The 22,794-nt window shown below is 36.2% G+C and overlaps 2 protein-coding genes across 11 annotated transcripts in view; one reads left to right on the top strand and one right to left on the bottom strand.

Annotated features, from left to right (window-relative positions):
* Positions 1-15,533, bottom strand: part of Myo61F (unconventional myosin 61F) — a 34,734-nt gene extending 19,201 nt beyond the window's left edge. The window contains exon 1 of one of the 2 annotated variants that reach the window (XM_069114218.1): positions 15,288-15,533. In XM_069114218.1, the coding sequence (XP_068970319.1) occupies positions 15,288-15,304 (17 nt within the window). In that variant the 5' untranslated portion in view covers positions 15,305-15,533. Of the gene's footprint in view, positions 1-6,743; positions 7,075-15,287 lie in introns of those variants that run through there. The other variant, XM_069114220.1, reaches the window with a different exon arrangement.
* LOC138180400 (kinesin-like protein KIF12) lies at positions 4,179-22,331 on the top strand. Of its 9 annotated transcripts, none has more exons than XM_069114243.1 (19): positions 4,179-4,433; positions 9,233-9,369; positions 9,440-9,708; positions 9,815-11,240; positions 12,591-12,801; positions 16,660-16,752; positions 16,874-16,952; positions 17,132-17,344; positions 18,009-18,149; positions 18,226-18,367; positions 18,620-18,714; positions 18,775-18,916; positions 19,280-19,398; positions 19,484-19,588; positions 19,665-19,794; positions 19,945-20,170; positions 20,237-20,375; positions 20,509-20,723; positions 21,436-22,331. In XM_069114243.1, exons 5-19 carry the CDS (start codon positions 12,599-12,601, stop codon positions 21,788-21,790), a joined length of 2,397 nt encoding a protein of 798 aa, XP_068970344.1. In that variant the 5' UTR covers positions 4,179-4,433; positions 9,233-9,369; positions 9,440-9,708; positions 9,815-11,240; positions 12,591-12,598; the 3' UTR covers positions 21,791-22,331. The 9 variants fall into 9 exon arrangements, with proteins under 9 accessions (XP_068970344.1, XP_068970347.1, XP_068970346.1 ...); XM_069114246.1 differs by adding an exon at positions 8,203-8,272 and having other exon boundaries at positions 9,440-11,240; XM_069114245.1 differs by adding an exon at positions 8,203-8,613 and having other exon boundaries at positions 9,440-11,240.
* Positions 22,332-22,794: the final 463 nt, after the last annotated feature.

Below are 22,794 nucleotides of genomic sequence, written 5' to 3'. Positions count from 1 at the left end.
GCTAAAGAACGGTCCAAGTATTTTCACCTCTAATAAGGTAGTAACAATAGTACAATTGCCCAATGACAACTTACACCAACCACTACGATACAATGTACAAGCGAAACATTAATATTTGCAGATTTATTTTTCTGTCAGACAGGTCACAAGTTTAAAGAACTTTCGTAAGCAGCCAGGGATAACAATATACTTATATACAATAATGTAGTATCGTATTACACGATGTGGCCATGAATAAGCAAGGACTTCGATTTTGTACTCTTTTAACAGAATGGTAGGAAGTCAACGACTTGAGTTACAAACTACCAAGACGACCATGCGTTGCACGATACACACTGGGTGTCCATTAAGAACATTAGCTACACCTTGCATAGGCCGGACACGAAGAAACATGTTATTCAATCATTGATGGGAAGAGTTGATTGTTGACAATTGACTTTAATAAATGTTCCACGTTCTAAGAATCATTTAAGGTATGTACTTCACGAAAAAAGAAAGTCTGCAGTTTCTCCTGAGTGTACCAGAGAAACGTATCTTCATTCGATAGAGGCTTAAACATGTGAACCTCATTAAACCAGAACTCCCAGCTACTCAACCTCTTGGTAGACAAGTTCGCTGCCATTCAACTCTATGCAACTATACGTATACACCTACTCATCCCTAACGCTAGACAGTGATTCAACCAAGTTTTTTCCTTAAGATATCCTTACAGTAAACGTTATATTTCGACTTTAATAATCTTTTTACGGAATCACAAAGTTCTGTGGTCAGGTCTCATTTGTTCGACAACTTCATTCACACATCTGATACTAATAATATTTCTAAATAATTAAAATAAAGAGAAAAGACGATACTCGTTACAGGAACTAGAAGAAAATTCAGATGATTGGCACAAATTTCGATAAGAGCATTACAAACGTTTACAAAAGGCAGAAATAAGAAAATAGTAATCAGAACTTATATCTGACTCAGAGTTCGAGGAATATTGGTCTGAAACATAGAACTAGCGTTAAGAATGGCCCACTAAATATTACTGTTTATTAGTATAACCAATAATTAACACTTCAAATTTACCAATTAGAACAATACCAAGTATCTCGTTAGTGTTAATGAAATGCCAAAATGTTTCGTATAACACACGTAATTGGTCAAATACTTTCGCAAGCCACTACCATCATATTCACCTATAACTTTACTATTCTGAAACTCATTCGCACAATCAGTATTACGTATATATATATAGGCCGTTTTGCCAGTAGAAGTGGCAATTTAATTTGCAACAAACGTCGATGGAGCGGTGTCTGGCGAGGTAGATTTAAAGCGTTGCACGAGCGAAGCCCGCGGAGGCGTAATCTTACATTTCTTCTCCGAATCTTCTCCGAAAAACCGGTTGGCCGGTTCTGATTCAGACCGACCTTGAGTCAGTCAGCTTCAAGCCTGAAGTTCAGGGTTTTCAAGGTGCTCTCTCTGTCGCGAGCCTTTAATAAGCTCCGCGAGGACACGGAGCAGAAACGTCGGCGAAGAGGCAGAAAGAGAAGGAACAAAGTATGACGTCTGGGGGACGTGAGAATACCATGTGTAATAATAAACCGAACTCCGGCTGTATGACGCTCAGAAGCGGCCAGCGAAACGGTGGACGAACAAACGAAGACAATAAAAAGAATAGAAAAAAGGAAGATTCGAGGGGAAGCAAGCAGTCGATCCACCGAAAATAAGCGGTGATCTATTTTCGTACCGGCTTTCGTACGCGATGCGTCGTAGGAAAAACACTGGATGCCCATAAATGCTCCCATAAATCTATCGCTAGAAACCTCTTCGAGCTGCCATAGAATCGGATAAATTGGAAAATTGATAGAACAAGGTGTAAATTTTCACGAATCTCTTTCTATTTTCATCCGTCTGAAACTTATAACGATCAGTTATGGGAAATTGAAAGATGCAAACATGCATAGAACACTATGCAGAAGTACATAAAATACAGCAGTGGAACAGATCTCTGTCTAGATCCTACTTTTTTTTTGTTATATTCATAAAAATAGAAATTTACAGAAATATTCGCAGCCTATGAAATTGATTCTTTGGTTAGAACGTAGTAAATCATCGTATTAAACATATTTTTAACGCTCGAGCATTGGACAAGAAATATCGTTTTCTTTTTACGATTTATGTCATTTCTATTAGAGCTCAAGGATCTCAACAATAATCAACACAAATAAATCCAGCCTGGTGATAATTTTTCTGGCCTAGAACATAAATTTGTTATTTTCACTGTGTGATACACAGCACTGCAGTTTTACGACCGATCACAATTGCTTAATATATTTTTTATGGCTACCGGAATCGTATACTGCGTTTCTATCCAATTTAGAGTTCCAATCTGATATTCCATTCCCATTATTCTTGCCGCTATTCAAGAAACAATTGCACGAGTGTTTGGAACAATAGTTGTATACTTTAAAGAAAGCTTGCGTAATTTACGGGTCACGAAAAGAAAAAAGATAGTTTAAGAGCCCGGTATTTGCATAAAGGAGCCGAACTGGATTACGCGGAATTTAGAAAGCGCGCCGGAAAAGCAGAACACCAATTATCCTCTACATCCTCGGATATTCGGTAAACGTTTCAAGTTTCTAGTAGCATACAACAATTAAGGTTGCAAAATAGGGGAGCATTAACCTTAAGATACCGTATACTAGCCTTTAATTATAGCTCATTTTATATCCACCTATATTGTATTGAATCATTGTATACAAATCTGTTATTTCACTCATATATGTCTTATGATATAAAATAATAAATACGATAAAATTTGTTCGAGTTTACCAATAAATCTAACTATATATATATATAGTATGTGTCCTATTAAGTATTTATGACTGACAGTACAAGTGCAGACAGATATTAATCATAGGTTTGATTAACGTAAAACTAATCCGGTAGCAATTTCTATCGCTATTCACCACAAACGTCACAAACTTTTATTTTAACGCACAGTTCGTGGAACTGGTTTTACGTCGAAGCGAGGGAAAAGGAACAAAACCGAAGCTGATAGATAACGAAAAGTGGTTTGAAAAATACAGAACACACGGTTACACCGGTTACGTGGCGTTCGCGATAAAAATCGTTTTAAGGAACTACATCGTTATGTAACTTCACTATCTCTAACTCCGTTCCCGAACTTACAGCCCAACACCGGATATTCACAAACCGTAAAGTACTACTGTGTTTGCCGAGTTAGACGAAATATTTCGTTATCCGATCGCATAACGAGACTCAGACGAGGTCACTTCTGTACTGATAAATGTCAGATTTATAATATTCCAAGATAGCTGTATGTTACAGGTTCCATTGATAGCAGTGAGTGAAATTTGTTGAATTTTGATATCTATGGTGGAAAAGCAGATACAAGTATGAATTAGAGAAAATAATAAATTGTGCAGGTACCTACCTATATGACTAATCTAAGATGGAAATTATAAGTACGAACTGTTGCTGATGACTTGTAAAAAAATATCTAATGGCTGCTGAGTCAGCTGAATATGGTAATCGGAATGCGCTAAAACGGTGATTCTTCAGCGCCACGATTGACAATTTTTGGTCGATCGGTTCGCTATAATGCTGGAGAATTCGATTCAACGCACTTATTAAATTAGCTCAGATATGCCTCAGTTCTTTTTATATTTCTTTGAATAATACTATTAATGATAATAATAATAATAATAATAATAGAATACAAAACATAATTATGTTTAAAGAAACATCTAAGTTTTTATTAATGAAACAGTGTGTTGGTAATAAATTTCCATGGTATTTTTCTTTTATCTCAACTAACATTTAACTTTTTGTTAACGAAATAGTGTGATGGTAAAAAGCTTCCATAAAATATTTCTTTTTTATCGCGATGGGCATAAATAACTTTTCTTTATTCGGTATATGAAATGTTCCATAGCAACTGTCAAACATACTGCAAGCACCGAACAAGTTGTTCGAGGAAAAAACGTACGTCCAGACATGACTAATAGACCTGGCTGAGTCGCGCATGTTGCCCCCATAAAAATAGCTACGCAACCTTTATCGTGACTCATCGTATTTAATTGTGTTATCTTGTCTCTGACCTGTGACCAAACTATAAACAAACATTTTAAAGAACAAACGGACAAGGTGAAGTTTTCCTCTTATAATCGTTTGTCTCTTTCCAGAATGGTAACCATAATGGGACATGAGGTCAAAGTTGCTTGCGGCGTGTTCCATGATGTTCTATGTGCGTGAAATCGTGTAATAGTTAATGTATTTGGAAGTTAAGATATTCAATTTCAAGGTTCATAGTGACAAAAGGTCACGTATCTACTTAAATCAATCGATAAACCAAGGATTTACCTTATTAGTTGGGAGATCAACCTATTAAAGACTAATGGACCAAGAAGCAACAAAATATGGTATCCCTCTTCTCGATTATTTATACTTTTTCCAGGTGTCGTGCGTATTTCGAGGTTAAGAGTCTTTGTCTAAACAATAACCTATAATCCTCGTTCCCTATATACCCTTAAATCGGGCCCTCGGCCCGACAAAGAAACAATGCACCGCTTTTTTCTCCGGTTTCTTCCTCCGATGTTTCCTAGAAAGATAGTTGACTAGCACGTTCGTGAAATCGCGGAGATATCTTAAAATCTTTTACGTGCCGTTTGTGCAAAATTTCCAATCTGTATGATTCGAAAATCAACAAGTAGTTTACTATTTGATTACATGTATGCTTTATGGCTTAGGTACTTAGGTAACAATAACAAAATAACTCAAATTTAACACCATACCATTTAAATGGTATTTTCAAAAGTTACACAAAATTTAAGGAACAGAACTATACGTTGGAAGATATTGATGTCACGATTGAGGATCGATCTTCAAACTGAATACGAGTGGGGTTTCCAACAGATAAAAAGATACGTTAGGAATCAAATTAATAAGTTGGGAAACACTGACATCATGATTCATCGATAATAATCTTTTATCGAAGAAATTCGACTTGACGATATTGAATAAGTATTATCTCAACGGGTATAATAGTTTGACGTCACCGTCGATTGCAACGAGTAAGTGGCAGACTATCGAATATCGAGCGCTATCGATACCCGATCATACCGACCGATTCAGAATTGGCAGATCATCTTATAAGTTCGAACCTTTATTTTTTTCCTCGATCTATGTTTTTCTTATCTAGTGCATGATTTTAATTGTTTGATATTGTGTACTCGTGATATTTGCGACATTTGTCGTTACGGCAAAAACGTTTATTTGGATAAAAGATAAATGATAAGAACTGATAGAAAAAGCTCGTAAGTCACCGTTGCTATTAAGGCGATTTTCGTTAAAATGACGGGAACGGATAGCTAAAAAATGGCGGGTTGCAACATGTTTCTTGACGAAGCATAATTTATTTCTCTTGTTATTCTTTTTTTTTTTTGCTAACCTATAATACAAGGACAGTTTAAAACTAACCTTGGTTGACCAATGACATCTTTATCAAAGCAGTTAAATCGTTAACTATACGTCGATCCAAGCAACGATTTAGCGGGTTCTTCGAACGTCGCCTTAATAAATTCGCTTGACCCTTTTACCCAACTTCCACTTGCACGTGGTCAATTATAGTTCGCTATAAATCCTATTCTAAATATATATCAATATTTAAACGCTTTGGCTTTGAAAACGTTAAAGAAGTCACGCGTCGATGTTGTTTGTTTCACTTGAAATATTATATATGGCGCAAATTGAAATAAAATTCTAGTAGAGAACAGAGATAAAAAGCAGTAAATTGTAACGAACATGATATGATGCAACAGGCATTTGTTGCATATAGATATGCTAGAATATATGTAGAATAGTAAAATGTAATAATCATCCATCAATCAACATTATACAAATTAAAATTTTTTTAAATTTCAAAACAGCAATTTGAATTTGTAAGTAATAGATGAAAACATTATCCTGAAATTATTTTGTTCTGGAATATGGTTAACTTAAGAATGTTGCAAGTGTGGATTACGAGGTAAATTATACACGAAAACCGTGTCACGTACTTGATTTATGAGAAAAAAGTATCCTCGACTCAATGTGACAGACTACCTCGCGATGCATCTGTTGCAATCCGTGCATCACCTAATAAAAGCACGAGATGTTCGCGATTTCATTTCAGTGACTCACGTTCCAGATGTCAATGACATAAAACGCAGCTTGCGCGCCTCCTGCTTTGTGTGTATTTTCAACAAAAACTAATCGAATAGGTATCGTATCACATCATTTGCAACTTTATATCCATTTGTTACCAAACTTGTAAGTAAACAAAAAGCAAAATACTTTTTACATAAAAATACGTTATCACATGGATAAAAGTCAAATTTTGATGCAGTCTATGCACATTTTTCGAATAAGAAAGATGCAAGGAAAGTTAACCTTAATATGAACTGTATTCCCCACTCATTTTTTGAACTATTCGTAAGTGAAGATACTTTTGTGTTATTTATGGTTTCTGTTAACTCATTAACATAGAAAAGTCAAGTGCTCTTCACTAATAAATCCAGATCTACTGGAAGTGGCCATCATCTTAACAATATTATACTTTTTCAGCTATCTAAACACTGTTAGTTACTTTTATGGTTAGGCACATTTAACTCTCCAATGCGTTATAAGTTATAATACAGTTTCTAAACGTTAACAGAACCACGTATAGTATCGAAGAGTTAAATTAAACTTACGTTCCAGCTGATCAGCTTGTCACAAATGTCACACAGAGTTCATCCACGAAACTTGTCACATCACAGTTACGATCACAAGAAGCGCCAACGTCAGAACAAAGACGTCCTCTTTCGAAACTGTAGATCCGCGCGGCTCGATACGTTTAAAGCGATTCCACGGGACTTTTACTTTTATTTATCACGAACGAGAGTCCATACACGAGACTGGACTATCGGTTCGTACACCTGGATGACACCTGGAAAACTTGTTCCTCCGAAGAAAGCCACCGCCGATCTCTCAGGGTACCTTTTGTGCCCACCTCGAACATAAAACTTATGTGGATCTTGTGTGCACACGCCACGGTGTAACACACGAAACTGCCGGCTTAAAGGAACTCTCTGTGCCGTAGAAAGAAGGTGGTGGAGGAAAAGAGGAAGACGTTTGAAGGCACAACAGAGAAGGAGAAACAGCCCATTCCCTCCGTGTGTTCCGCGTGGTCGTGTTTGTATGTGTCGATACGTGCGTATACGTACGAATGTATATGTTATGTGTGTGAACGTTTGAGTATTCGGCTGACGATGCACAAATGTTAGTATATGAAAAAATACGTATTTTTTGGAAAATTTGTTATATTACAAAGAAATCAGAGATATTAAGTTCCCGCGTTAAACTAGAGGGCACTGTTTTTGGGTCCGATCGAAAGCGTGATGGAATTAGAAACGTCTCGAAAGAGTCTATATGGGATTGCTAGTATGCCACGCACGTTCGAGGTTATGTATAGACGATCACGATTATTGGTCCTCTTAGGAAATACATACTACGATTGTGATCTATCCATATATAAAACTTATCTGTCGAACATTATGACTCTTTTTCTTCTAAATCATGGAAGCATATGCAATCAAATTTTATCGAAATAGTTTGTCAAGATTATTATTAAAATATACAATTTTATTTTTCGTATTTTTAAATTAATTTTGTATTAAAAGTCGAATGATTTTTTTGGTTATGATTAAGGAGACAAGTTTTATAAGAAAGATTTGCATAGTTTCAAAAATGTATAGTTATTGCTCGATCCGCTGATCTCGGCGATGTTTGTAATTAATTTAAATTACTATCTGTGCGAGCGTCGTTTAAGTCGCCGATCGATATCTAGCGGTTGGCGAAAAAAGGAAAAGCGAACCATAAGTACACAAATATATAGTACACAAAGAAAGCGTTTCAGGGAGTAATGTAAACGAATGGAAAGGCGCGCGCGCATATCCTTTCGTCTCGAATAAAACGTTACTCCCTAACGACCTAAGTATACTTCCTGTATAATTAAGTGTACTCAACTTTGTTACGCTTCCGGGAATTCGTTGAACTTAGCAAATTCAATACTAGATAAATTGCTGCTTATACCGAGGCTAATTAAACAAACGCGGCAAAACGAGGTGTAAACGAAAAATATTATTAAGACTAACTTATTTCTAATTGCAGGGAACAACAGTGAAAAACAATAACGGAATGGTTGTAGTAGAGAAATATCCATAATCGAAGCAATTACAAGGTGCTATTTTAAGCCGCATGTGTCTGCACAATTGGTATCTGATTAAAATTAAACGAGATCAAGCGTGGAACAGAAGTTGCAAGTGTTTGCAACCCCTTAATGATTGCTGCAGCGGTGATTGGCCGAGGAACTGCAACTATTAGGAAGCCAAAATGTGCATCGCCCTTTCCTGCTATAATTCACTTATAGTCCACTCTTCCGCGTTTGTATACATGTACTTGAATATAAAGACAGTTTTTCTATAATCATTTGAACATTGTTAAACATTGGACTTATTTGGCAATACGGCAATTTAGTAATATTTTTTGAAAATTGTACTTGCTTCATTGCCAAATGAACGTGTAAGTATAGTCACGAAACAGACCTATATTCAAATGTCTTTATAGGAAACATCGATTAAGGACTAATGGTCAATTAAATCTCCGTTAGTTGACGATTATATTTTAAAATAATTATTTATTTATGAAGAGTATGTGACTGGCGTCGCGACCCCTCACGCTAAACCGGTATTAAGGCTGCACGCGTGCAAGCATCGTCTGCACTCGGCTTAATGTCAGCCAAGCAAGTTGGCACGAAGTACGATAAATGCCACTTTCGCCCTGGAATAACCTATAGCTCTCGGGTATCCCCTACTTTGCAATGATAATTCGCACCTTGGAATGATAAATCCTCCTATCCTTTACTCTTGATTATTTCCAAAGAGATGCATCTCCTTTGCACGAAATTATTTTAACGTTATGCAAATGTTTTCTCTCGTCAGTTTATGTTAAGAACATGTTGTTCGCCCTGTCAAGTCACGACAGTACTTTGCTTGCTAATAATTGGTGAAATAGTTAGATACGCATCCATCATAATAAATTTGAAAAACTGCTTGCATCATCGTTTATGTAATTTATTAGCTGTAAGTACTGATATACATAATATAGAATCTAATATTATGATCTCGTTGTTTACTTATAGGCACCGATCAACCCACTTCCTGTTCGTTTCAAATTGTCAGTGACTCTCGAGCCCGAAGGTACGCAGGCAAAAAGTACTTCGCAAATACCCGGCTTTCCATCATTAATCTCGTGACAAGCGTGGCCAACAGGAATCTCGTAACAAGACAAAATAACTCAATATCCGCGTTTCTCTACTTTCCTCACAACTTACAAATAATATTTTTAGAGCATTTTGAACCAGACCCTGTGGCATACTTCAAATTCATTAGTATTACACCGATGACTCATACTTGTCTACAGACAGCCTCAAAGAAGATCATGGTTCCCGTTTCAGTGCATCTAAATGCAAGGAACAAGACGATTATCATTCCACGTGTGTTCCATCTGGTCTTACGATAAATACCGCTATGCTAGTTCTGTAACCGTTAGCCAGTGTTTGAAACACGACCATGATTGACACAATTATTAATTACACTCGACGAAAAGAGTAAAAGAGTAAATACTCCTAACTATTTTCACATCTTCTTTTGACATTTCTTTTCTTTCATTTGACGGTTGTAAGGAACGAGGCAACGAACTGAGAAGACGAACAACGTTTCAGAGTCGACGGTACGGTAAAGCCGATAAAAAAACTCTCGAGCTACGCGGCCAAGGATGAAAATGCCCGGTGCAAAAATACCGACGGCAAAACGAGGGTTGCTGCAAGCGCGAGAATTTTTCGAGAGCGTTTTCTTCTTCCTCGCGGCTAGCCCGCTACGGAAAACGAGCGGCAATAAAGTTTACAGCGCAGCCCCGTCGACTCTCGTGTATTTATAGCTGGTCATTTCCACGGAGATCCTCCCGTAATTTTCAAGTCGAACAGCTCTGCACGTCCATGATTCCCCTTTTGCTTTTTCCTCGCCTTCACTGACAGGAAGCTGATGCTTACAATTAGAGAACTCGAGGATCCACAAATACCCTACTTCTTTCATAAAACATTTCACATCTTGCATCTATAATAGCGTTAGATATTAAAAATAGAATCATTGCTGTTATTGTATATATCACTCCCATGCAATCAATTAAGGAACGCTGTGAACACAACCGTCGTACTTTAATTTTTGTACATTTCGACAAAATAATTTAGACAGGTGAACAAAACGGTCAGAAGTGTACCTATAAAAATAAATAATTTTTGTTGAAAAAATAATTAGATTTCAGTAATGAATGATCATATTTCAATAGTAGTGGACATATTAATTCAGATATCTTGTAATCTGTCAAATTCTACATATAATACGTAACATCGTCAGGGATGCGAGACACAAAATATAACGAGACATTTCGGCGTAGTTAATATTACAGTCGAAAATCGCGGAATGTTAGTCTCTTCATATTTCATGGGCCTCAAGGTCTCTGTTGAATATGAAATTTTCAGTAGTCGGTTATTTAAATATTTGTGTGACTTATGTCGTTTTGCGTTCATAAGGGCTGTCATTGTTCGACGGTTAGTTTATTTCCATGATGCAACTTGCGTCAGAAATCAAGACAGCCTACTGGCCCATTGATCAACGATGTCTACCTCCACGCAACGTATGTCAAGCTCATTCTAACTCTGATATAACATCGGGGCCCACGTGGACGATGACCGTGGCCAGGGACGAAAGGGGAACACGATGCGTCTGAACAACGATGAGTTAGACACCAGTTTCGATCGGTGTCCACGAAACGTCCGCTGTAGGGAAAACTACCACCCTCCGCGAAAACACCCCTACTAAGTGTCAGTAGCGTGCCGTCTGTTGTTCCTATTGCACGAGTTTCCGTTATCCTTAAAACGTTCGTGTTAATCGAGACACCATTGTGTTAATCTTCAGAGATTGCTAGAAATTGGACACTCGCGTAAAATCTTCAGAGATAGAGTTAGAAATTGGATATTGGATTATTAAAAGTGATAAAAGAAGACTGACAGAAGCTGAACAGCAGAGGGAGAAATCGATGAAGAAGTTTGGGTGATGGGACAGTTTTGATGGATCTATGAAATTTCGAATGTAAGTGTATTTGGTTGATGGATTTTCGTCATCTGGAATTGAATATGGAGTTAACAGAAATTGACATACATAGCAATATTTATGACGTGTTCTTGATATTAAGGAATTTCGCTATCGGAATTTGGAAATTTCTACACTGGGCTGCTAATGCCTAAAGTGAGAATATCTTTTAGAACTGTTTCCTAGAAAATTATAGGAAATGTGTCCAATTTGAACGCTTACGACGTAAAAGTTGTAAAAGAAATCACCGTAATAAATGTGGCAATAAAATGCACTCTTCCCTATTGCTATAATAGTCTTCTTTCTTTCATTGTCGCATGAATTTCTAGCTAGTTAGGAAGAATCGATATTAAAAGAAAGGAGAGTCATTGGCGTTATCATTTCGGGACGTTTACTACATTTTTACGATTATCAAACTTTTAAGATTCGGACACATTTGAAGCAAATCGATCGCGTGGATCCGCGCGGAACAGTTCTACCGTCGCTCTTATTTGCTTTCACTTTCAAAATCGCAGTAAACCACTACCTTTACGTTAATTGTTGTAAAAAGGAAAGGTGCAAAATGAAAGGTGTAAAACGAACCAAGCGGAACGTAGTCGCGAAACAACCGAGTCCCATGATCTACATAACATTTTTTCTATCCTTCTTAACCCGACAGAAACAGAAAAACTCGCGTTGATTAATACGATCGTACTTTATACTTTCATTTCGTCACAGTTTCATTTATTTAAATATAGCCGTGAAAAAGAAAATATTTCGAAAAAGCGTATACTTACGTTTATGTTTAATTCACAATCACGATTCGCTTATCGATGACAGATGACTGAAGGATTTCTACGGTAGAATCGCAATTAGCGGCGAAACTTTCGCTTCAATTACGGCAACGCATGTAATTATCATCGCATATGTAAGCGAATACGTGTAATTAACCGGTTCGTTGTTGTATAAATTTTCGTACTCTTGTCGGGCAGGATTAAATTCATTCGAAAAGGCTTTCACTATTGTGAATCCCGGAAAATGAAGCATTTCACTTCTCGATCTTCTGCGATGATCCATCTTCAAATGGGTCCGATTGTTCATGATGACTCGAGATATCTCGTGAGAACGACACCGATCGCACGACTTAAAATTAATAAACGAGATTAAATTATACTGTATGTAGGTACTTGGCCTGAATTTATGTCCAGATCAATTTCTATTTCTCTGTATTAATTCTATTAATTACATTTTATTAATTCCATTAGTTGTATTAGCGGGATTGTATCTCGTTAATTGGTAATTATGACGATGGTCATGTGTTACTTTGATACGATTGTATTTCATTAATCGCTGTTTATGACGTTCTTGAAGGTTGACGAATGGTGCTTGTGAAAAGTCCATCGCCTTCCCGAGGCGACAGTCTTCAAAAAGAAAATGCGAAGAAGGATAAAGGGAAGAGTCGCGTATCACGCGGCAATAGTCCCGCGGATCACACTACTTCCAGGGGAAATAGTCCAGGAAAGAGCAATTCTACAATTAAAGTAGTCACGAAAAGTAGCCTTCAACAGTCTCGTGGAAGCGAGTAAGTATACGTCCTCGTTTTTATCTGATATTTTTGTTTTATCATTATTTGTTATTGTTATTAGATCAGCTTTAATCGATCACCACGTAATAACGAATGTTTTTAACATTTTAGCTTTTTCTTCTCATCACGCTGTGTTGTATATTATTATACTATTATTTCATCATTATTAAACCAGATTTAATCAATTTCAAGAGCATGTGGTTAAAGAAGAATGTTAATGGTTTTTAATATATAGCATAGCTTTTTCTTTTCGTCACATTTAAATTTATATCATCTATTATTATTATTATTATTATCATATATTATTACACTATTATTTTATCATTATAAGATCATCTGTAGTCGATTACGTTGTACAAATCATATCGTCATAGAAAAATATTAATGATTCTAATGAATAGTTTAGCTTTTTCTTCTTGTTACACATTTAAGTTCAAATCATTTAGAAATGATCTGCTGAGTAAAAATAGATAAGTACGTAATTTTCACTCCTTCGGCCAATGGAAGTATCTCATGTAACTCGTATTAACACTATCTGATGGAATATTAACGCTTTTACAGCAATTTCATGTAAGTGGATACTGTAAGCAAACGTTTACGTAGAAACTATCGATCAGGCTGAACATTTCTGCGAGCAACTAACGCGTCGCATCAAACAATCGATGTGAGAATTATTTTCGTTCTCTTTTTTTCCATTAAGATACGTTCTACGTCGGTATTTCCTAACACGATGACAGTTTTGTCATCGAACAATTTACTAATATTCTATAACTCGAACATATGCAATATACATTAGAACAATATCGTCTATTCGTAGAATAAAAGAATTTTTTTCTTTATCAACTTTTAAAATAACATTCAGACAATAGGAACCAAAATGATACAATTTACTAGGAATTACTTGATGATAAGTACTGAATTGACAATTGATAACACACGAAATTCTCTTAATTTATTCAAGCTGTAAAGTACAAAACAAAAACAATGATAAGAAAAGAGATATTGATAGTAAGCCACGTGAAGAGAAGATTATAAAAATCTTGACACGTTGTGAATATATTCTGTTAAAAGTGGAAAAGAAAACGGGAGAAAAAATGTTGACTAATGGAAAACTACCGGTAGGAAATTATGGCGAGTAATGCTCGACGATCGCGACGACATAAGAATACAGAATTAACTTCCAATCTAGCGGAAAGCTAGAATTGAATTGATCTAGCGGCGAGTTTAACAGCTTCGGAGGAAAAACCCATAAATAAATTGTCAAGAGAATTCTGACAGTGAAATTAGAGTGTCGAATCGTTTCCTAGAAATTGTCCTCGAGATCCAGGCTAGAGATAGATCGATGTGACGCGACGACGAAGCTTCCTATATCATTCGATTTAATTTTCCGTGTGAGGGGTTGCATCCTCGTGTAAATTCACCTTAATCGTTTCGCTTAGATATAACGTACGGGAATACCAACATTGATAGACACATACGTCGCAATTGCGACACATTTCGATGCCGTGTATCGATTGGGAGACCTTGCTCGACTGTCTCTTTCTGACGGTCAATATCACGACGATCGCAAAACGTGTGCCCATGGAAAGAGATCTCAGCGGTCAGACACGTGAAACGAGCATTTTTCCTGTGATAGGATGACTCGTGCTACTTTATGGCGAAAAATGAATAATAGCGCAGAGAAAAAAGTCCAATAAAACAGAGAAAACTAGTGTTTTATTTTATTTTATTTTTTTCTTTTTCTATTATATAAGAATTATGGAGAACTGAATGTACCTAATATTTTTATCTTTTCATACGTAAAAATTATTGAGGACTGATTGTAATGTTTGTTTCCTTAATTCTAAGAACTCTGGAGAATTAGCTGTAATTAAAACTAAAAAGTACTATTTAGAATTGTATATTAATTCATGAAAGTTGATAATAAAATCTCTAAAGCGTTGAATATAATATACTCTCAAAAACGTTGAAACACATATTACATATATCAATTGATATTATCCCAATGAAACAATTTCCAACTTTCAATCTTCAAATTGGTGTTAATTCTGTATTTTCTATTCGAGCAAAGAGCTTCCGCCAAACAGAAAATCATTATCGAACGGAATCGTAAGAAGAATAACAACGAAAGTAATTAAAACGCACATTAAATGTTCTCAGACGATATTAATAGCAATCGATGTAACTTGGATCGCGAATCGAATTACAAATGAGTAAATTACAAATAGATTTTAGATCCATCGTCAATTCGCCAACGTCATCAAAGTCATGCGTAAATAAAAAAAAATATTCATTTTGAATCTGAACAATTAACCGAACATTTCTACGCCCTAAAAATCGATCTGTTTCGTACAACTTGGATCGATAAACATCATCTACGGGAATAATCGTTCGCGTGATTAAAGAAATAAGGCACGTGAAACATGATTTATATCAAAATAATGAAAGTGCGTTAACAAATGAAACGAACAGAAAGTACTTACCTACTGGTAACGTCCATTACAATTTTTCATGAGGTTCGTTAAAACGTTTGAAGCGATGGCAATTTGAGAAAGCTTTATCGATCGTTGCCCATCAATGTCACACGTTTGAGTGCTCGATTCACGTTTTCTACAATATATACACTCCACGCTTTTAAAGTAATTGTAATTCTCGATTGAAGGTATGTTAAAAGGTAATTCTTTCTATGTCTTCAAGACAACGAATTGCTCGACGTCACACATGGAACTATAGTACGCAATAAATGTCATTGTTGCGATAGGCTCGGAATAAGAACTGCGTATTACAGTTCTCGAGAAATTATGACATACTACGCTATAGTGAAATAATAGTAAACACGTTGTTCCTGTCACAAGTGTATACATTGTCAATGACCCTTTCCACCGACCAAGGAAATGCAAAAGTTTCGCAAGTCATGCATGTCTTGTTTGTGCAACGTGCATCAATTAAACGAACGCGAAATCGCAGTTTCTGTAGGAATAATTTTAGGCTTTCACGGTCGTCATACCGATGTTATCGGTTTCGTTGGAAAAATATCGTACTTGTAGTTGAAAACATTAGAACGCGAATATTCAGAATATTCTTTGAAAATGTCGCAACTTTGCAAGCTGGAATAACAAATTTGCAAATTGAAATTTTGAAAGTTAGAATAATCTTTGAAAATTTCAAAGCTTGATTGAATAATCTCCAAAAGTTGTAAATGTTCAAAGTTGCGATAATCTTTGAAAGCATTGCTGTTTCGAAAGTTTGAACGATCTTTGGACGCTGCAATATCGTAGAAGTGTAACAATTATTCCATTCGGTGAAAGAAAAATTCCACCTTGGTAGTCGTTTAATTTAAAATTATTTGCGAATAATATTTCAAACAAATTACACCAATTTTTTATTAGAGATTTATTTAAACCACTTACGATTAATAAAGAGCGATACATCGGTATCGTACGTTATTACGTGTACGTAAGTACGATGAACAACAATCGTAAAGTATTGTTTATCCAGGCAATCAATCAAGGCTGTCGAGTTCGGTAATCAAGCCCTCGTGAATTATTGACTGAGGTCGAAACGATTTTTCAATACTACGATTAGCTCCGTGGTGCAGAAGGAAAAAAGACCAACTCATAAACGAGCCTGGTCAATCACGCGATTTTTCCTGACGGTTTCAGTTAGACCAATTGATTGAACTTCCTCAATTATTTAGCCGCCATGATAGCAGGTCAATCACGAATTGCCAGATGGGTTACTCCTGTTGAAGCGTTCGATCATGATCGAGAACGACTTTACGCTTCTACAGAAAACTAACAGCCTTTCTACACCGTTTGAAAATCGTTATCGTTTGTCTGCTTGTTTCGATTCCAGGACTGGTAGTATCGAGAGACTGGTAGACGGTGATAAGAGAGTGATCGCCACCAAGAATTGGCTTCCAGAGAACAACATAAATGTCGTTGTCAGGTAAGAACACCTAGTATTATTTCATTGATTAATTAACTCAGATTTATTAAACTTGCATGGGATGATTGCAAGTGTAATATTAAATTTACATAATTTTCTTGGTTAATCGATCATTTTATAGAGTACGTCCGCTTAATAGAAAGGAAATTAAAGCCGGCGACGATATGGCCGTGCAATTTCCCGGAGATGGACAGATATACGTAAGTATATCGCTTATTATGTCCCCTGATTAATTTGAAGAGATGTTGCGAGCTCGGATAATTTGTCGATTATTCGATATCATTTTTGCTTCTCTTGCTAGCCCCCTCGCGTTTAATTAAAAATACCTAAACGAAATTATCGTGAATCACATGGACTTTTATCGTTCAACCTTGCACAGTGCGACGGATTTCCAAGCAGCGGGGACAAGAAGGGTAAATTATTTTCGTACAACGTGGTGTTCGAGCCCACGGCCACTCAGGAGGACATCTTGCAATTCTCTGGTGTGAAAAAGCTTATTGAAATGGCGGTAGAAGGATTCAGCTGTACCGCGTTTTGCTACGGGCAAACCGGAAGCGGAAAAACTCACACCCTCACAGGGCCTCCAGAAATGGTTAGCGAAGAAGATTCCTTTGTCAACTTTTTACCTATTTTTCAGATAGAAATTCATCGGTCTTACACGCTGGTTTTTTCAATGAAAACCGAGTACGGTTTTCCGTCAGAATTTCCGTCAGAAAAAACAGAGTTTCCAGAAACACTCGCCAAGAAGCGTAAGAATAGCAAAAGGCGATTACGAATAATGTATTAAAATAGTTGATCGAGTTGAAGTGAAGGCCGTGTATGAATGTAACAGAAAGGTTAATGTTGTTCGACGTGCGTAGATAAGATAATGACGGTATATCTAAACGATACTCGTTTACCGCTCGGGCAATGTTATACGTGATCGCAAAAACAAACAAATTATCAATAAAAGTGTTCGAATTATTAAACGTGGCGCTTTACACTACTTCTGGCATTTGTATACTTGCTATTTCTAAATTTCAGTGGTGTAAAAATCTTCGGTTGGTTAACTTTTTATTTTACAAATTAATTCAATATATAATGTTACATAGGAGAATTGAATTAAAAGATGGAATCTTTTTTTAAGATTTAATGATAGTTAATTAAACTTTGTTATTATTAATGAACTAAATTTTACGATGAAAGTAAAATCACGCAAAGAAGCGCTTTTTATCAAATTACAAGAATCATCCATCAATGAATGTTTTTCTCTTAAGCAGTTCGAAAGGATGAACCCTTACTCGGAGCAACACGGCCTGGTCTTCCGGTCTTTCGTCTACCTGTTTAAGTTGTTGCAAGAACGACAAGATTGTAATTTCGTGTTAAAAGCTTCCTTTCTGGAGATCTACAACGAAAAGGTCAGTGGATATCCCGTGGAAAGAGAGAAGAGCTTCGTCACCGATTTACATGGCATCGTTTACCTTTGAACCGCAGGTAATAGATCTGTTAAATCCTGGCACGTCGAGGAAACCCCTAATGGTACGGTGGAGCAAAAAGACACGAGGCTTCTTCGTTGAGAACCTTTTCACTGTTGAATGCGAGGAACTTGATGATCTTCTGGCGGTTCTCGAAGAAGGTAGTCGTGTTATTGATCTTCACACTTTGCACCTCCGATAGATGGACTTTAAACCCCTTTACCATCCCTTACACACAGCACGTATTTCATTGTGAAAATATCAAACGCGATAAATCCGATTAAAAAATATAGTAAAATTCACAGATTTATTTAAGAAGATAGAAAATCCATAAATATCTAAATTCGCTGACATTACTTTAAAAAATTTTCCAAATATTAGAAAAGCGTATTTATAACAATATGATTTTTCAGGGATGAGAAATAGAAAAGTTGGTTCGCACAATATGAACGACTATTCCAGTAGAAGTCACAGTATTCTCACTGTCAGCATCACGTCTGAACAACAGGTGAATGTGCAAATTATCGTACGATAAAGACAAATTTTATACAAATATTACTATCGACAGATGGATAACAGCGTGTTTATATCGAGACAAGGGAAAATTAACTTCGTCGATCTGGCTGGTAGTGAGATGACGAAGAAAACGCAAAGCGAAGGGAAGACTCTGGAGGAAGCGAATAATATTAATAAAAGTCTCATGGTTCTAGGTACGATTATCAAAAAGTTATAAGAAAAAATACAGCACAAATTAAGCACTGAAATACTAAAAGGGTTCAATCTTCGAGTCGTCTTCTTTCAAAGTCTATTTCGAAGCAGAACTTTGTCGAATGTTCAATACCAAATTAATCGAACCTCGTTTAATATTACGATGAAACTTTACGTTATCAATTATGCGCAAGAATCGTAAAAATCGATTCCGATGAACAAAAGGGCGCAGACTTCACCCGCAACATCGACTTCTATGTGACGATCGATAAACGAACGTGATAGCGCGAATTGCATGGAAACGACTTTAGGTTGCAGAAAAGTTTCTCCAACTTCTTTTGAGATTGACACTTTTTGCTTTAAAGGTTACTGCATAGCCTCTTTGAGCGATGGAAAACGCAAGGGTGGTCACATTCCGTATCGAGACAGCAAACTGACTAAGCTTCTAGCCGACAGTTTAGCAGGAAATGGCGTTACATTAATGGTAAATCAAATTATTCTAACAAGGACAACTTAATAATTATACACTCAATCGGTATAACTGATTGGATGGTTTAATTGAATTTTAGATCGCCTGTATTTCGCCAGCTAAGTCGAACGCGAGCGAAACGTTGAATACGTTGAGGTACGCGGCGAGGGTGAAGAAGATTCGAACGAAACCTATCGTGGTAATGGTGAGTGAGGTATATTAATTGTAAATTATAAGTATATAGAAAACGTGAAATACAAATAGGATTTGCTTTTATATAGGATGCTCGAGAAGCTCTGATTCTCAGTTTAAAACGAGAAGTAGGAGCTCTTCAGACGGAAAACGAACATCTGCGTGCGGCTCTTCATTTAAGTGGTGATGCATCGAATATAGTTCGTAGCGAATCCAAAAGTAAGTATCAAATGTCAATTAATAAGAAAGATTTAATACAATAGTGAGTTTAATAAAAAGATTTGATTCAAAATTTAGTAACAACGATTTAATATAATTAAAACGAGAAAGGCAAAATTGTAAAATTTCTCCTTAAATAATCTTTTATAGCTGAAAGAAGAGTGCCATTGACACCTCCGGTGGTGGATTTGAATAAACTATCCGAAATGGAACGACCCGAATTAAGTCAACTTATCCACGCGTATATTACCGAGAACGAAGCTCTCCGTCGAGAAAATGCAGAATTATATGCTACAAGGGAGCAAGTGATACGGGACCAAGAACTCGTATGCAGAGAAAACGAAAGGTTACTGAAGAAACTCGAGGACGTTAACTCGTAAGTACAGCAGGATTTTAAGACGACCTCGACATACAATTAATCCGGTAGATTTTATTACTGTAGAGTGTGTTGCCGGTCGCCAATTATACCTGCCAGACCAACCTATTCGGCGGAAATGTTGAACGATAACAATAACGAGGACGCACCTGGCGCTACTAATGTTTGGACCAACCCTAACGTCGAACCTACGCCTCTTTCGAGTGTATGTCGAAATCTTTTAAACTTTCCTTTCTCTATCATTGTATTCGCTGTATCTATTTAATTATGTTATACTATACAGTACTTTATATAGCAAAGTAATGTTTAAAAGATATAACAGAAATTTAAATTTGTAGGATATGATTCGGAATGGATTATACAGATCCGCTAGTAGTATGCCAGAGAAGATTCAGAAAGAACTAGACAAACGTAGAATCGTAGGGAGTTATAATAACATAGCAGAAGCATACAAAGACAAGAGTCATCATCGTCGACACAATTCATGGGACAACGGGAACGGGACGACGAGAATGAGTCCGGATCAAGCTATATCACCGATAGACATTAATCAGTAAGTAGCACTAAATAAATCATCATAATGCTAGAGCCAATACGATATTCAAATCAATAAGCCTTAGTCTCCTATCAAAGCCAATTGCAATGCAAATCGACATTGGAATTCGCTTCAAATGTATTCCAATTAATTATATCTTTTTTGAATAAATCAAGAAATAATTACCACATTGTGGACTAGAAGTTTTGCTGTATATCCTATCAAATTGATCTCTTTAATGATAAAATAATTATCCTGTGATATTTACTAAAATATATTACACGCATATAACTATAATTAAAATAATGAAATTAAATAGCTATAATTATTTCAATAAAAAGCAACATTGATTCTGCTGATAGAAATTATTAAGCTGTGAATGTGAATGCATCTGCAAAGGATTTAAAAGTCAAAAGTATACTAAATGCACATAAAAATATATAAAATATCTAGGTTTCATTTTTTTAATTATATTCACAAAAATATAAATTTGCATAAATATCCGCAGACTTGCATATTTTTAGTAATTAAAAAATTAAAAAGTCTGAAACCCACCATATTTTTTATGGTATGATTCTAGTGGTAATCTCTAGTCACATAAAATAAAATTTTCCAAAATTTTGCTCAAGTTCACTCAGAAACTTACCAAGACTTTAGTCTACAATGTGTTATGGTGCCTGATATAATCAGTACCATTCTACCTACTAATTGAAGGAACGCATGGTAACAGGTACAAAAAGCCGAGCATGCGTCGCACCTCGACAGTCCCTGAAGAACGAAGACCATCGGAGACGAACGATCTCCTGGGCGAACCGGTTCAACCAACCGACCATTCGTACAACGAATCCCCAGATTCGATACTCAGCGGTCCTCTGGAGATGGCGAACTCAACGCCGGACACAGCTGAGTCAGAGGCGCCAACAGCGCCATTTCCGGCGGTATCACACATCTCGTCTCCGTTCGGCACTCCGGAACCCGAAGACCATTCGATAAGGACACCAAGAAAATCCAAAGAGAAAGAGGACGAAACTTCAGGAAGAGCTTTTGGAAGTCCAATTCCTATTGACGAGGATAAACCACTTTGAACACTCGAGTCAACAAGCACGATAGTCTGATGTACTTTAATCGTGATGACCTTGATTTGGTCAAAGCCATTGGGTCGACAGTAAAGATAAGAAAATGAATTAGGAAGAGTGCACATGAAAATTAGTCGATAATAAAGAGTTTTTTGGATGATTAGAAAAAATTATTTTGGATCGATAATTAAAGTTTAATGACGAAAGTATGCATTAATGTTGGTAAATTTAAAAAAAAAGGTAAACTGAACATCTGTTTTGGTAACGACACAGAAATATCGTGTTTTCAAAGTGACGAAAATATGTAGTACGCGTAGTCGAAGTTTTATTTACGTGTGGTAAAAGTATATATGTACATAATTATGTGTGAACTTAGACGTGAATATTTACATAAAAGTCAGTATTTTTCCGCGATAATGAGAAAATGACTCAGGTTGATATAAATTACTGAATTCTACCTCTGAATAATATAAAATGACATATCCTGTAACTCCTGTAATGATAAAGGTGTTGACCAAATTACGTACAATAAAGCATTTGATTGTTTTACCAGATTTTGTTCTTTATTACCTGACCATTCGTAGAACTGGACAGTTTCATTGAATTGTATACTTCTTTTTTAAACTGGATTGTTCTAGAAATTATAACTCGGCTATTGAATATCGATAAAAATAACATGTCTAATAAAAAAGAGCATTGTGAGCGAATAAAAACTAGGACGATTGTTAAGAAAATTATGTTTGTCTCCCCGATAAAAAATATCTATTGAAAAACACGTGACCTAATATCTCTGTTATCGACACGAACGTAGTATATAACTCTACGATTGCGTGCCAATAACTCGCCACGCCACTGATGCGTACATAATTTATTAGATAAGCATCTTGCCACGTCAGATAAGCAAAAACATAAAATTGCTAGGTTAGACGCGATAGTCTCCAATGATAACGCGTATATAGATGGCGCTTATCTAACCAGAAAAATTTCAATTCGAAATTATTTATTGGTCGGAG

The sequence above is a fragment of the Bombus flavifrons genome, chromosome 5 (genome assembly GCF_040668555.2).
Source record: "Bombus flavifrons isolate JBK064 chromosome 5, iyBomFlav1_principal, whole genome shotgun sequence".
Taxonomy (NCBI): Eukaryota; Metazoa; Arthropoda; class Insecta; order Hymenoptera; family Apidae; genus Bombus; species Bombus flavifrons.
This window is presented reverse-complemented; position numbering and strand designations above follow the sequence as displayed.

Excerpts from the sequence above, each read along its gene's own strand:
- LOC138180400 (XM_069114247.1), top strand. The coding sequence starts at position 12,599 with ATGGTGCTTGTGAAAAGTCCATCGCCTTCCCGAGGCGACAGTCTTCAA. Across the intron at positions 18,715-18,774 it reads GCATCACGTCTGAACAACAG|ATGGATAACAGCGTGTTTAT; the intron begins GTGAATGTGCAA and ends TACTATCGACAG. Across the intron at positions 19,589-19,664 it reads CGAAACCTATCGTGGTAATG|GATGCTCGAGAAGCTCTGAT; the intron begins GTGAGTGAGGTA and ends GCTTTTATATAG.